Below are 15402 nucleotides of genomic sequence, written 5' to 3' on the forward strand. Positions count from 1 at the left end.
TTTAATGATAATACAACACGTTTTCTTTTCGATGACATATCGGTAATATTAAAAATAAATACTGTATTTAAATCGTGATCAAATTTTCAAGAAACAAACGTTCGTATTGAATTTGGACTACTACTGACCAGTGCTAACAGACTACTTATTGTTTAAAGAGCCCTCTGGTGGCGCAAGAAGACGGATTTTATAATATAAAAAGCAGTTGAAACTGCTTTTTATTTTATAAAATCCGTCTTCTTGCAATAAACAAACTATTACATTTTTATGAATAAAAATTTGACAAGCTATTTATCGTTTTAAGACGAGTAAAATTTTTTGTCGCGTTCGCGGTTTTAAGTAATGCATAAACCTTCGAGGCGCGAGGCCCTTCGGTGCATAGGCGGTGGCCCATGTCNCTATTTATCGTTTTAAGACGAGTAAAATTTTTTGTCGCGTTCGCGGTTTTAAGTAATGCATAAACCTTCGAGGCGCGAGGCCCTTCGGTGCATAGGCGGTGGCCCATGTCGTCCATGCCTTACGCCGACCTTGGTCATAGAAATGATGTAATTTGAATATAAATTATTTATAAATACGTAGTAAAATTTATATTTTTATTACGACGTAAAATATATTTAAGAGTTTACGATCACTGGATGAGACGTTGCTGAAACAAAAAAAAAGTTATGAATTCCATTACGTACATAAACAGTGTCGTAATTCGCCAAGTGCAAATCAGCAAATTCGTAAAATTTTTGTTTATTTTGAACAATCCGGATAATCGAAAATCCGGATAATAGAGGTCCGGATAATGGAGGTTCTACNAAAAACTAATACATATATATTGTATTTATTTTATCACTTCATACATCAAAATATTATTACTGATTTTTCTGTTGTTTTGAAACGAATAAGAAACTGACATTATATATATATATATATATACAGACACACACAAATATTTAATAAGAATTTCGATATAAAAAAAAACTTGTGCCTTGATAATATACTTTAACAAATTATTTAACACATTCAAAAAAAAAAAATCAGCTTTTTATCAGAACTTCTAAAATAATTATAATATCAGACAGGGAAAGTACAAAATAAATACGGGTACTGTAAATTGTTTAAATAAAAAATTTTGTTTTATAGTGTAATAAAATTTACAGCATTTAGACATCTTTCCAACATTTTCATATATTGTACAGTACATGTGTAAAATACAAACATCCTATTTACATTCAAAATAATTATGCTGGAAAAAACTTCCAAAAATGATTTTCAGTACAAATATCCACTGAAATTATTTTAAGATTAGTAAAAGATCAGTAAATAAAATTTTGTTTATGTATATTGGGTTGATGTAAAAGTTTCTGGAATTTTCTAGAGTTTTATAGTACTGTACAGCATTTATTTCAAAAACAAAAAATAGTTTGATTAGTAAAAGATCAGTAAATAAAATTTTGTTTATGTATATTGGGTTGATGTAAAAGTTTCTGGAATTTTCTAGTTTTATAGTACTGTACAGCATTTATTTCAAAAACAAAAAATAGTTTATTCAGTAAAATAATTGCCATTACAATCAAGCACCTTCTTCCATTGATTGGACAGGTTACAGATTCCTACACATTAAAACTCAGGTTGCTTTGTCATGAAGAACTGAATGTGATTTTCATCTTATCATCAGCAAATTGCCTTCCATCCAAGAAGTGTTGAATGGAGAAGAGATGGTAGTCAGAGGGTGCAATATCTGAGCTATATGGGGAGTATGGGAAAACCTCCCAGTTGAGATCAAGCAGATTCTGCTTGGTCAACCTTGATAGAAGGTCTTGCATTATAATAAAGAAAGTATACAATATTCATCTGTGGACAAACTATAGCGGATAGGTCACAACCAATTGTCTCATTTTTTGNTCCATTACGTACATAAACAGTGTCGTAATTCGCCAAGTGCAAATCAGCAAATTCGTAAAATTTTTGTTTATTTTGAACAATCCGGATAATCGAAAATCCGGATAATAGAGGTCCGGATAATCGTGCTTCTACTGTAATTGGCAACAGATGTGTCTCTGGGAACTACTATCAAAAATTTTTGATTGGTAGAAAAAAATAATGTGATTTGGAGGTGTGACTCAAAGACAAGAAGTCGTCGAGAGTTCGCGAGGTGCTCTGAAAAAGAAAGAGGTGTATTGTTGTCGTCCAGGCTATCCGGAATTCCCTATCCTGTGTTTTAAGAACATCGTCGAACTGCCCGGATTAAATCCTCCAGTTCTCCATCGCTTCCTCGATTGCCATTCAAGAAAAAAAAAACCCTCAGCCGCTCTTGGATTCCGTCCCGCCGAGCAAACGACCGAAGTCAGCAATCTGAAAATCTGCACAATTATCAGTGTATCAACTCGCGATTTCTTGTAAACTCTCACTCTCGACCGCTATTCAATAGCATAGAGCTATGCATTTTTTTGTTTTGTTTTGTTTTTGTTGAATTAAATCAGTTATTTTTGTTGTTAATCTTGTATTTTGAATCAATTCCGATCCGTCTTTCAACCCTCCTCCATCCCGAATCTGATCGGCCGCATACGTGACCGCTCGCGCATGTTCTACAGTTGCGGTTTCTGTGTCTATCATAAATATACAGTGGTGTCATCCCTGACGAGGCACTAAAGAGGTGCCGACCCTCTGGTCACATACAAAATAGATAGCATATTTGAATCCTGTCTCGATTTCTAGAACACGTTATAAAAGCTTGTTCGCACAACACTGTATTGTAAAGTTTGTAAGAATTTATATCTTTATAAGATATAGATTTATTCGGTGTAGTCAGCCATTTGACGATAAAAGTGTTTGGCGATGACAGTTTCATTATAACTATACAAAATCACCATAATTACTACCTTCTACGAATGAAATTCAACATGGTTTAAACATAAAACATCTAATTTCTAAAAACAATATAAATTGATAAATTATGAATTTTATATTAAAACAGAATAGCGTTAACAATTATAACATTAAAAATTCTTAATGATTATATTTACTTACTTTTCTGAACTTGATTATTTTTCCGACTATGAAAGTAATGTATTATCACTTCTACAAAAGCAATTAACATAAATTATAGGCTCGTGCGCAATTTCCATTAAGTGACCAATTAAATTTACTAATAAAATAATTTATGTTTACTTTAAATAAATTTGACATTTACAATTCAAATATATTTTTTATGATTTTATGCATGAAGTATATTTATACGCAACTGTCAATAATTAATGTTAAATTACAACACTTTAAGAATCGATACATTTGTGTTTTCTAACAATTAATATGCAGAAAACTTGTCATACTGCTTATTCTCTACTAAGTCAATAATTCAATGTTTTAGAAGTCATGCAATAAAAAATTAGCATTAGAAATATATTTATTTTTACTTTTTCTTTCATCAGTTTTTATTAAATAGTTTATTAAAACAATTTTAATTTTTTACTGGATTAAAATATTGAAAATTTTAAAAGATANGAGAACTGAACACATTCTGTCAGTCAAGTTTGAAATGTTTAGATCCTTCTGTGCTCTGAATTCTTGCTATAGAGTGCCTGTTGTACTAGCTATTGTGATTGTTTTAGTCTTTTATGCAAAGGAGAAGAAATAGTCAGTAAAAAGCAAGAAATCTGTGCCTATAGTGAAACCTATCCATCCTGATCTCAAAAATATATTGCTAGTCGCTTTTCTATTATCTGGAAGAAAAATGTAAATAGACAGATAGTAGAGATATTTTAGACCAAAAATGCAAGTGGATGAATGCAGAAAATAGAGCAGCTAGAAAAATGAAAACTGGAAGGTATGATGAACCTGAAAAAGCATTACTGATAGGAATTGCACATGTAAGTGCAAAGATGTGCATAACATGAATGAAACTGCTTTATTTTACCAATTCCAATCTGACAAAATGACTGCAACTGTGAAAGGCTGCAAGAAGAATAAAGATAAAATTACAATTGCCTTTTTTTTTGTAATTCACATAGTAGTGATAAAAGAACTGCAACTGTTATTTGGAAGATTTGTTATTTTAAAAATTTCTATCCTTCTATTTATTGCCACTACAACCACAACAAAATAGGATGAATGACAGTCCTACTGTTTAAGATTTTAATAGAGACATATGAAGAGAGAAAACCATAATGTCCTGTTATTGATAATACACCCTGACATGAAATAGTCAATCTGAACAATGTGGAAATACAATTCTTTTTAGCAAATTCTGCAATCACTTGATACATAATATAAGTTTTAAATCTAACTACAGATGCCACTAAGTAAGGAAAATTATCAAATGCATCAGTCATGAAATTCCTGTTGAGATGTCTCTGAAATTTGCATTGTAGCTAATTAAAAAATCATGGAATGAGATGACATCTAGGACAATAAAAAATTGTTGGCTACACATTGACCTATTCAGAAAGAAGGTACAAATTGACGAGGATTATAACAGTGTCTGAATGTTAGGTAGAGATCTCAGTTATCTTTCAAACATCACTTCCACAATCCAACTTGCTTCTGAAGAATTGATTGAAATCAACTGTAATGAAGATAATTTTGCAGAGTTAATCAATTCTATGTGGAGTAAGCTAGAACTTCTATATATTATTGAAAAACACCTTTCTTGCTTTTTCTAGCAAATTTTTAAATTAAATTAAACAATGGGGCAAAATCAGCACTATATTCCATAATTTAATTTAAAAATTTGCTAGAAAAAATGAGAAAGGTGTTTAGATTAGCTTGTTTAGATTCTGGAGGTAAGTGAAGAATAAGGATTATCTTATGCATGTTGACTCATTGGATACATTTATCTCCATGACTCAAGAAAATAATGTAGTTCAAACTACTTTGGACATGTTTTTTATAAGTGAAAACAATAATTGTAATGTAAATGAAGGAAATGTGATAATTATTCTTATTATCAAGACTTTCCTATTTGCATGCCATTTTTGATAAACCACCACCCTCACCTTTCCATCATTGTCTGAAAACCAATGGTGGCAGTTTATAGGGGGTTGACTGTATTTTAATTTTATGTAATGTGCCTTTTAAGTTTAAAAATATGACATGTACAGTACGTTCTAATTTGTAATTCATCTTATATGATTCAGTATATGATTGTCTGAGGATGAGCATGGTAAAGTTGCCAACCTCGGTTGTTGAGAGTGAACGTTTAAAAATATCGTCCGTTTTCAATTGTGGTTTTTCGGTCACTGTTCGATCAATCTTGGTTAACTCGATACCGTTGAATTCAGGACAACGACAGCTACCTGTGAGTACCAATATTTTTAAAATCGGTCCTCAACTTTTGGTGATATATCCGTCTGATCATTTTGGCCTTTGCCGTCCCCCACTGAGGCCCCCTTATGTACTACACTGGATTGAAAGACTGTTAAGTGAGGCCCAGGCGATCTGTAACATAATCTGTAAGTCTCAACTCTGTCTGTCTAGGATTAACGGATAATTACGGCAGGAATTAATCATCTGGTAGACAAAGGCTGTCTTGTGCCNATAAATTTTATGTATTTTTAATAGAGGTTGCCAACCTCGGTTGTTGAGAGTGAACGTTTAAAAATATCGTCCGTTTTCGATTGTGGTTTTTCGGTCACTGATCGATCAATCTTGGATAACTCGATACCGTTGGATTCCGGACAACGACAGCTACCTGTGAGTACCAATATTTTTAAAATCGGTCCTCAACTTTTGGTGATATATCCGTCCGATCATTTTGGCATTTGCCGTCCCCCACTGAGGCCCCCTTATGTACTACACTGGATTGAAAGACTGTTAAGTTAGGCCCAGGCGATCTGTAACATAATCTGTAAGTCTCAACTCTGTCAGTCTTGGATTAACGGATAAATACGGCAGGAATTAATCATCTGGTAGACAAAGGCTGTCTTGTGCCACGTGGTGGAAAAACCCATTAGGCGTGGGTAAGCCGATCGGCGTTCGGCGTTTGTTACTTTTTCCGGCCACGTCCATTATTGGATTGTTTTTGTAATTTCATCCACTGTCGGGAGTTTCTCCTGGGCGTTACTAGTGGGTGCCCAGTTAGCGTTTTATTCGGGTTAGCTACTCGGCGATTTTCGCGCCGCATTGCCGTGTCCGTGCTCCTCTCTTCGATCATCTTGAACATTGACTGTTAATTCGGAGACAACACTTAGGAAAGCTTTTCGGCTCTGCTCAAGACTGTGCCCTGTTCTGTCTCACCCTGCACAGATACTCAGTGCAATCTCTTCAAAAGTACATCGTGGACAGAATGGCTACTGAGGACGAAAACGGTGCTGTTAATAACAGCTTTATTGAGGAAGACCTGATTACTACAATAAACGAGAATCTCGATACGATCTTATCATACATTCCAACTAATACAACAGTCTCTATAAAAACGAAAGAACGTACTCAGGCAAGGGAGGCGGCGGTGAAAATGCATGCCGTTGCCAATCAGATCTTCGGGGTCGTGCTTGCCCTCCGCGAAAGGGTCAAGGCGCTCGAAATCACCGGCACCCAAAAACTTAAAAGCACATATTCAGCTGCCGTAAAGAAGAATATAACACCGATGAGTCAGACCACAGAACTTATAACAGCCAAATCGGCCAAACTTGAAGGGAAACACAATCCAAAAATGAGAATCACGAGTTAATAATTTCGGCCATAAGGGAACCAGAGGAACCAACACCAATCCCCGAAGAGACAATGCGACTCCTACAAACTCATGTCGATCCCAAAAGGCTCGGAGTTAAAATTAAGACAGCGAGACCTCTCCCCAGCGGAGACATTAAGATACTGTTGCATGATGAAACCGACCTCCAGACTCTAAAAAGTGCAGTCCAAAACCACGAAGCCTTAACAAATAAAATACAGATCGTGGAAAGAAATAAGAAATTGCGAAAACTAATCTTGTATAACGTACCTGATGACATTGAAGAAGGACACCTAACTCAGAACATCTACCAACAAAATAGCCACTTACATGAAGTTCTATCCAAAGACGAGTTTATCAACAGCACCAAAATTAAACACAGTTTTCGCCCCAAAGGAAACAGCAACACCAGACATGTTATCTTAAGTGTCCAGCCAAGTATAAGAAACTTGCTCATGCAGAACCAAAGAGTCTACATAGGCTGGTCCTCAATTTTACTGGATGATTACATAGCAATTACCCGCTGCTTTAACTGCACTGGGTTTGGGCATACATCGCACAGGTGCACTGAGAAGCAACGCTGTACCCACTGTACAAAACGGCATAAATTCAAGGACTGTCCATACCGACAAAGTGAACCCAAATGCTATAACTGTAGACATTATAATAAGATAGTTCCAGCAAATAAGGCGGTTTCGACCGATCACAATGCCTTTGACAAATCATGCCCGATGCTTAAAAGGTATAAAGCAAGTCAGATTCAGACAACATGTTATGAATAATGGCTTCCACCCAGGCTCTCAATATGGCTAACAACAGCATCTATAATCAGACTAATAATCCAACGCATCCAACAAAGGCTACCCTCAACATACTGCAAATAAACCTACAGAGGTGTCGGGCCGCCATGTCAAATACTGTCCAGACATCAGTAGAGCTGAATGCTGACATCCTCGCTTTCCAGGAACCCTACCTCTACGACAGAAAGGTCGCTCTGCTTGGCAGGGGGCCTATTTATACCTGGAGCAAGGACAACCAACCGATAAAGACAGGCTTTCAAATTGTCAACAATAACCTGAATGCCCAGCTGGTAACTCAATATTGTAACAACTATATCACTACCATCAGGGTTAGTTATGGCTCTCACCATTTGCTCATCCTAAATGTATATGCTCCACCATCAGAGGACATTCATCCCCCTCTAAATGCACTAAAACAGTATATAAATGAACTCTCTGCGAACCCAATCCTGGTTTGCGGGGATTTCAATTCAAAATCACCCATCTGGCATAGCTCAGTCGAAGATACAAGGGGACATGCGGTATGTGAATTCCTCTCTGAAATGGACCTCCAGTCTCTGAATTCTAGCCAGCTGCCTACTTTCTCTAGCAGCACTGGGAAAAGCTGGATTGATCTATGTCTCGGTAACCGAAACCTACTGAAATTTAAAATCACTTGCCAGACCCAAGGATGTCTATCAGTGAGTGATCACGCTTACATCTTCACCAAAATCTCATTTGCAAACTGCCCAGAAAAATTAACAATTCATAATGTCACGAACTGGGACCTTTACCAGGAATACATAAAATTCCACTGGGATCCCACAGATCTTACCTCAATCAATCAACCACAAGACATAGATTATGCTGTCGAACAGCTACAAAATGCTCTCCACAAAGCATACTTTCAAGCCACAAGAATAAAAACTAGTAAGCCCTCAGCCCCATGGTGGAGTCAGGAACTCACAACCCACAGGAAGAAAGTGCGTGTGGCTAAAAGGAAGTACAGGAAAGAATCAAAACCTATCAATAGGCAGGTACTATACCAAACCTATCAAAGGTATTTTAAAGAATATAAAACCCTGATCAATCAAACCAGAAGGAAATCATGGCAAAATTTTTGCAATGCCTCCAACGAACGGGGTCCCTGGGTAACCCCATACTACACAGCCATCAAGAAAAAGAAACCGCTCTCAACCCCAGCTACCATCGCAAACTCCCAAAAATATACCACCATTTTAGAAGACACCTATAAAACCATCTTCTCCGAACTGTTTCCTCCAGATAACCCCAGCACAGACACCAACTACCACAGTCAGATCAGGAAACAGAGTATGAACACCCTATCCAATGCTAATGACAGGCCTTTCACCACACAAGAAATCTCCAGGCAATTTAACAACATAAAAAAACGGAAAGCTCCTGGAACAGACTATATAGATTGGAGAATGGCTCAGCATGCTTACGCAGCCATTCCCACTACGTTCTCAGTCCTTTTTAATAAATGCCTAGACTGTGGATACTTCCCAAAAAAATGGAAGGAGGCCTCCATTAAACTGATACAAAAGGATAAGGACACCTCTCCAAATAAAGCAACTGACTATCGCCCCATCTCCCTACTCTCTGTGGTAGGGAAGGTGTTGGATGCATTAATGGCTGACAGGATCCTACATCATTTAAATGCTAATAACATCCTAAACCCCAACCAATATGGTTTTATGAAAGGAAGAGCCACCCATCACGCTCTAGAAAAGGTCATTACCTATGTTCAGGAGGCCAAACAAAAGGGGAAACACACAATCATGGTCAGCATCGACTTCAAAGGAGCATTTGACCACGCCTGGTGGCCAGCCATCCTGGCCACCCTTGCCAGTGCCCATTGCCCTCTAAACATCTTTAATCTGCTGACAAGTTATCTAACAGAAAGGTCCACCCTCACTGTGGAAAATGGTGAAACCCTATACAGGACCACCATCACCAGGGGGTGCCCCCAGGGCTCAAAGTCTGGTCCACTCCTGTGGAACATTCTATATAATGGTATCCTAAACCTCAAAAAAGACACCCCTCAAGACGGGAACCCCCATATTCAAGGGTATGCTGATGATACAGTCATCCTCCTTTCATACCAAAACCAAGAAAAACTTCAAAATTATACTAATAACTTTCTGGAAGTGATCTATAATTGGAGCAAAGATAACAACTTAATAATCAACTATAATAAATGCTCAGCTATAGTTTTCCCTAAAGGAAATCCATTACAAAAGAAGCCCACAATCAAGATAAACAGTGAGAAAATCCAAATTGTTAACAACTTAAAATATCTAGGGATCATTCTTGACCCTAAGCTTTCATGGAAAGATCATGTCTACTATTCCTATAATAAGGCCATCAGAGCCAGCCATAGCCTCAGGTCCATAGCCAGAAACGGATGGGGCCTCAACAGCACAAACAGCAAACTCATCTACAAATGTGCTATTGAACCCATCCTCACCTATTGCTGTGAGGTATGGGGGAAAAAAAGTTGTAGTCGCGACGCCGTTAGGACGTGCTTCACCTCGCTCCAGCTTTCGATCGTCGCATCGAAAGTTGGAGAATATTATATATCGTTGAGTTCGTCTCACGGTAAGCTATCGTTTAATATAAATTTTATTTGGATCGGTCCAGCCGCTCGGGAATTACGGGCTCCGGAAGTTTCATTATTTCCGGCCACTTTTTCCGTGCGATTTCCGGGGAGAAATCTTAATTCGTTATATCAAATTACTCGGCTGTTTAAAAGCTGTATAACGGCGTTTACAGTTTTTCGTTACGATTCTCCGTTCTCCAGTTATCCCGACCGATAGTCACGTGACCGCGGGCCAACGTGCGGGCTTATCGGGCCACCGAACTTGCCCATATCAGAGTACTTCTTTGGGTACCTAATTGTCTATCTGTCACGTTATATCCATTCGGCTACGTTTAGTAGTTTAGCCGCTACGGCTGTTTTAGTTTTTTACTCGAACAAAGGGGTGAAAGGTCATTGACCTTACCACGTGGTTGAACCTAGCACTCTAACTGACCCTAATTCGGGTCTCTCCCGCCCGGTTTTTCGGGTTGCGTTGGTCGTACACCCACGAGTCTTACACCGTTCGATCCATAAAATCCAGTGTATTTTGGCAAGTGTATTTGTGTAGTGATAACCATGGAAGAGACTACAGATTGTGTTTTATCAAATAACAGCTACGCTGAGGAGGACTTAATAGCTAATATCAATTCGCAACTTGAAATCATCGTTTCTAGCATACCTGCGAATACCAATGTGTCTGTGAAGAGTAAAGAAAGGGCTGCTGTCAAGGAAGCGGCCATCAGAATGCACGCGGCGGCCAACCAGATATTTGGCTTGGTCCTTGAGTTAAGACAACAGGTTAAAACCTTAACAAAGTATGAAGGGCTATATGGTATGGGCACCTACGCTGTGGTAACCAAGCGCCAGCGCACCCCCATCAGCAACACTACTAAATTGATAGCCAAAAAATCAGCCGCATTAGAAGGGATAAAAAATCCAAAAAATATGAACCATGAGATTATTGTATCGGCAATTAAAAATCCTGACGAGCCTGTTCCCACCCCGGAGGAGACACTAGAGCTCTTACGCAGCCACGTGGACCCCAAGCAACTAGGAATAAAGATTAAAACTATCAGACCCCTATCAGAAGGAGATATAAAAATTCAAGTATTGGAAGATAAAGACTTACAGGTATTAAAGCATGCGGTGCAAAAGGAGGATGCCCTGACTGACAAGATAAAGCTAGTCGAGAAGGGGAAAAAATCACCAAAAATAATCCTATATAATGTCCCAACGGACTCAGAGGAGCAGGATCTATTAAAAGATATCTACAATCAGAATACAAAACTCCAGGAGGGAATCAGCGAACAAGAGTTCCTTGAATCTACCAAGATTTCACACAGTTTGAAAAAATAAAGTGACTAAAAAATGTGCAAGATTAATGGAACCTTAATAGTTGTATTAGAAGAAAAATCGAACAGGAGATATTAAGGAAAACATAGGAAAAGGGCTACCATATAAAAGATACACTTAATGGTGAAACGAGAAGGAGCAATTTTCAATAAAGAAAAGAAAGAAATGAAGAAAAGACGAAAAATATCAATTAACAAGGAAGAAACACAAAAGCTGGCATGCTAAAACGCTAAAATGGCTATAGAAATAGGAAAGGCGGCAGATCAAGCCCATGAGGAACTGAAAAGAAAAGGTAGGGATAGGCAGCTAATAAGAATTGCGACAACGAATGACTAAGCATCTAAGGACTTCATATAAAAGAAACAGATAAAAGATGAGAATAGTAGTGTGACAAAACTAAAGCTAAGTTCACACTGAGCGAATAACTGGTCAAACATAACTTGTTTGACAGGTTATTCGCTCTGTTTTTCGCTTTCGCTGGGGAATCGCTCTCAGTGTGAACTAAAGCTAAGGAAATATAGAGGAAAAACAGAAAAATTATTGAATGAGAACGAAGTGCCGGATTATAAAGCTAAGTAATAGCTACGCATGAAGTAAGCCGCCAATTCTTTATAAACATGATAAATATAAATAAATGGATTAATGTACTGTAGTTTATTTTTAAAAATTAAGTTTTATTTTCGAATTTACTTTTAATTAGCTGATTAGCAGTATTTATTATATATATATATATATACACACACACACACACACACACACACATATATATATATATATATATATATACTTTGTCAAAGTTGAAACTTATAGCTAACTGAGAAACACAAAGGACTCTGGAAGGGAAGTCGCTGCAGTCGGTGACACCACACGTATTTTGTTAAACTCACTGAAATAAAAATTTCTCGTTTAACAAGGAATTAATTTTATTTTTTCGAAAATGACATAAATGAAAGAAAAAACAATTGGAATAAAAAATAAAGCATGGAAAACCGTTTCTGTAGCAACAAGAATTACAATTTTTACAAATGTGGAAAGAAAATACACATCAGAATGTAAAATCAATATACCTAATCCTGTGGTCAATGATCCTTGGAATATTGGAAAGCCTATACGATACAGAGAATCTTTTAATTTCTCGTTTGGTATTTTGCATTGTGACATGATATAAGCATACGAAATATGAGCAGGATAATTTATACTGAAACCCACACACAGAATGAGACTCATCATTGATATAATATCCAAGTTGACACCCCATAAAGACATATAACCTAAGGTTTCTACCATTGAAGAAACAACTGATATTGCAACAATAATTGCGACTAATAAGTTCGGTACGAACAGCAGATAAACCGCTGTTATTAGCACAGCAGTAATCCAAAATAATTGGTGAATCATTTGTCCAATAATAATCCCTTGTTCAATCATCCCTGATTTTATACAATGTACTAGAACAGGAATGTCGGATTGGTCAGTGATTTTCATCAAATCTCTTAATGTATTTCTTTCTGAGTATGAAGAATTTAAATCTTTACTAATAATAAAAAATCTACTGTATAAGATGTCAGTTCCGTTGCTGTTAAAGACGACGTCATTAGACAGTGATTGGGCAGCTTTGATGTTAAAGAAAACATCACGAAGGCCATTAATGAAGTCCTGCTTGTTTGACATATTGTAACCCTGCAATGAGAATTTTGCTACGGGACTTTTCTGAAATTCTTTGTAGAATTTCAACCAAGACACAGTAAATTCTTCTGTAGCAATATTTGGATGTTTCTCGAATTTATTGAACAGATTTCCTATCGATTTTTGTACTTTTATATCCGAGTAATCCAACGTTTCATTAATAATTATCTGAAAAGGATATGAAAAATGCGTAAAGTACTTGAAATTAGTTTTAAGTCCTTGTGTAATTACAGAATCTTCTGGAAATAAATTTTCGTACTTAATACCATGCTGAATGTGAAATGTTCCCCAAATTCCAAACGACAAATTAATGACATAAATTATAATAATAATTATTTTCACCAGTATACCAGAAAGTATTTCTCCTAAGAAATCTTTAAAAAATACCATAGTAAATTCTTTTCCAGCGTTATTTTTCTCTTCAAGATGTACTTCATTTTGTTCTGAAATTAAAATAATTAGAAATTATATATGAAAGAAAGGGACTGAAAAATAAAACAACTAGAGTTAAATTCTATATAATATGTGTACAAAATTAATAATAGATAAATAATTACATAATATTAATCTTAAGGTTATTTGGTCTTATACTTTTTAACCTTTACAAAATTGTAGTAACTTAATTCGCATTGCGTGTATGAAGCAGACCTACGTATTTATTTTTTATATGCAATTAGAAAATGCCAGAAAAAAAAAGCAAATATCCATCTCCTATTTAACAAAAACTCAACAATATTGTTTAATAAAAACTAAGAAAAATGACAAAAAAATATGTATATATAAATATAAATTATAAATATCGCGATTTAAAATTATATAATCGAAGTGAAATAGAGACGTTAGACAATCTAAAATAATAAACTTTAAGATATTAAAATTTTATATTTTTTTTATAAAAATCGCAGTAACACCTGTATAGCCTAATTATAATAAAATGATAAATACAGAGAAATTATATTAATACACACTAATTAGCGTAGATAGAAATTAGTACAATTTTATGATTGACACAAAATCTTTTATATTTGAATATAATTTAATATATTCAGGTACATTTACATTTTTCATACAATCTTACTTCAGACAAGTTTTCCTATAGTGCTTACAGCGAAGGTTGCGTGAGCCCATGATAAACTACCCAACGATAATCAGGGACGGACTGGCCCTAAAATTTTTGTGTGGAAAATTTATTATCAGCCCAGCCCACAAATAAAAAAAAATGTATTTTTTTTTCTATTTATATTTAAATATATTCAAAATACAACATTGACAAAAATTACAATAATCACAAGTCTATATTCTACAATTATAATTTTTTATTTGAAAGTTTGCTTTGTTGAGCAATAATATTAATGGCATCATCAGAATGTATTTCGTTTAAAAAATCCTTCTCTACTGACATTAACATGAAGGCTTCTAGATTTTCTTGCGAGATACTTATAAGTATCTCAGTGGGGTACCGTGGGTGTCAGTCGCCCGGGACGGAGGAAAATTTCGTTCCCCCTTATTTAGTTATTTCAATTTAAAAGAGTAAAATTCATAGTGCAGCGACCTGTTTAAATAGCTCTATTGGATATTAGAGGTGTATATGAACGTGAATGAATCGTACAAGCAGAAAAAAAAGGACAACAGGTTATGCAGGATTTCCTGGAATGAAAAAATTACTACTTCACCCTGACGGCGTGCCCATTCCCGGACTGTCCGGGCGATAGAACTATCGTAGGCGCGACGCAAATATAGATTGGGATGGTTCAAATTTTTACAAGATATTATTATTATTTATTGTGAAATTTTGCCGCTCCCTAAAAAGTGCCACCCGGGTGGCCGCCCCTGCCGTCCCCACTACGGTACGCCACTGAAGTATCTTAGCTTGCTTTTAATTAACTTTAACATAGAAAAGCTTTGTTCACTGAACATTTGTGTTACAGACATAGATAGCAGATATTTGTATGCTTGACCAAGTATAGAATAAGCGCCACATAACATGTTATATCTGAATAATATACTATAACAACAAATATAGCAATTTTTGCAAGCAATGCGGTAAGAGGATAAAATCGCATCATCAGTAGAATGTTCATTTTCGTTTAATTCTATAAAAGTTTCATTGACATTTTCCTTTAAAATATTCCATGACGATTTAAAATGTTGCAATTCTGAAATAATATTGTGTTGGGTAGCTACTGGATTAAACTGTATTAAAATACTGCTTAATTTTTGAAATGCGTTTTCAGGAATATTTAGTGATGGTCCCGTAAATTTTGGTCTAATGTGCTTTGAACTCGCTGTAAGATGACAGTCGAACTCTCCCCGGTTGCTCTCTCTCC

General features: G+C 36.0%; 1 protein-coding gene across 1 annotated transcript in view; it reads right to left on the bottom strand.

The window, feature by feature from the left end:
- Nucleotides 1–12180: 12180 nt before the first annotated feature.
- The window catches only part of LOC111631895 (patched domain-containing protein 3-like), an 8262-nt gene continuing 5040 nt past the window's right edge, over nt 12181–15402 (bottom strand). The window contains exons 3-4 of the mRNA XM_023376230.1: nt 12457–13518; nt 12181–12275 (exon numbers count right to left, since the gene is read on the bottom strand). Of these exons, the coding sequence (XP_023231998.1) occupies nt 12181–12275; nt 12457–13518 (1157 nt within the window). The remainder of the gene's footprint in view (nt 12276–12456; nt 13519–15402) is intronic.

The sequence above is a fragment of the Centruroides sculpturatus genome, unplaced genomic scaffold (assembly GCF_000671375.1).
Source record: "Centruroides sculpturatus isolate CEXI.00-Female unplaced genomic scaffold, Cexi_2.0 scaffold578, whole genome shotgun sequence".
NCBI lineage: Eukaryota > Metazoa > Arthropoda > Arachnida > Scorpiones > Buthidae > Centruroides > Centruroides sculpturatus.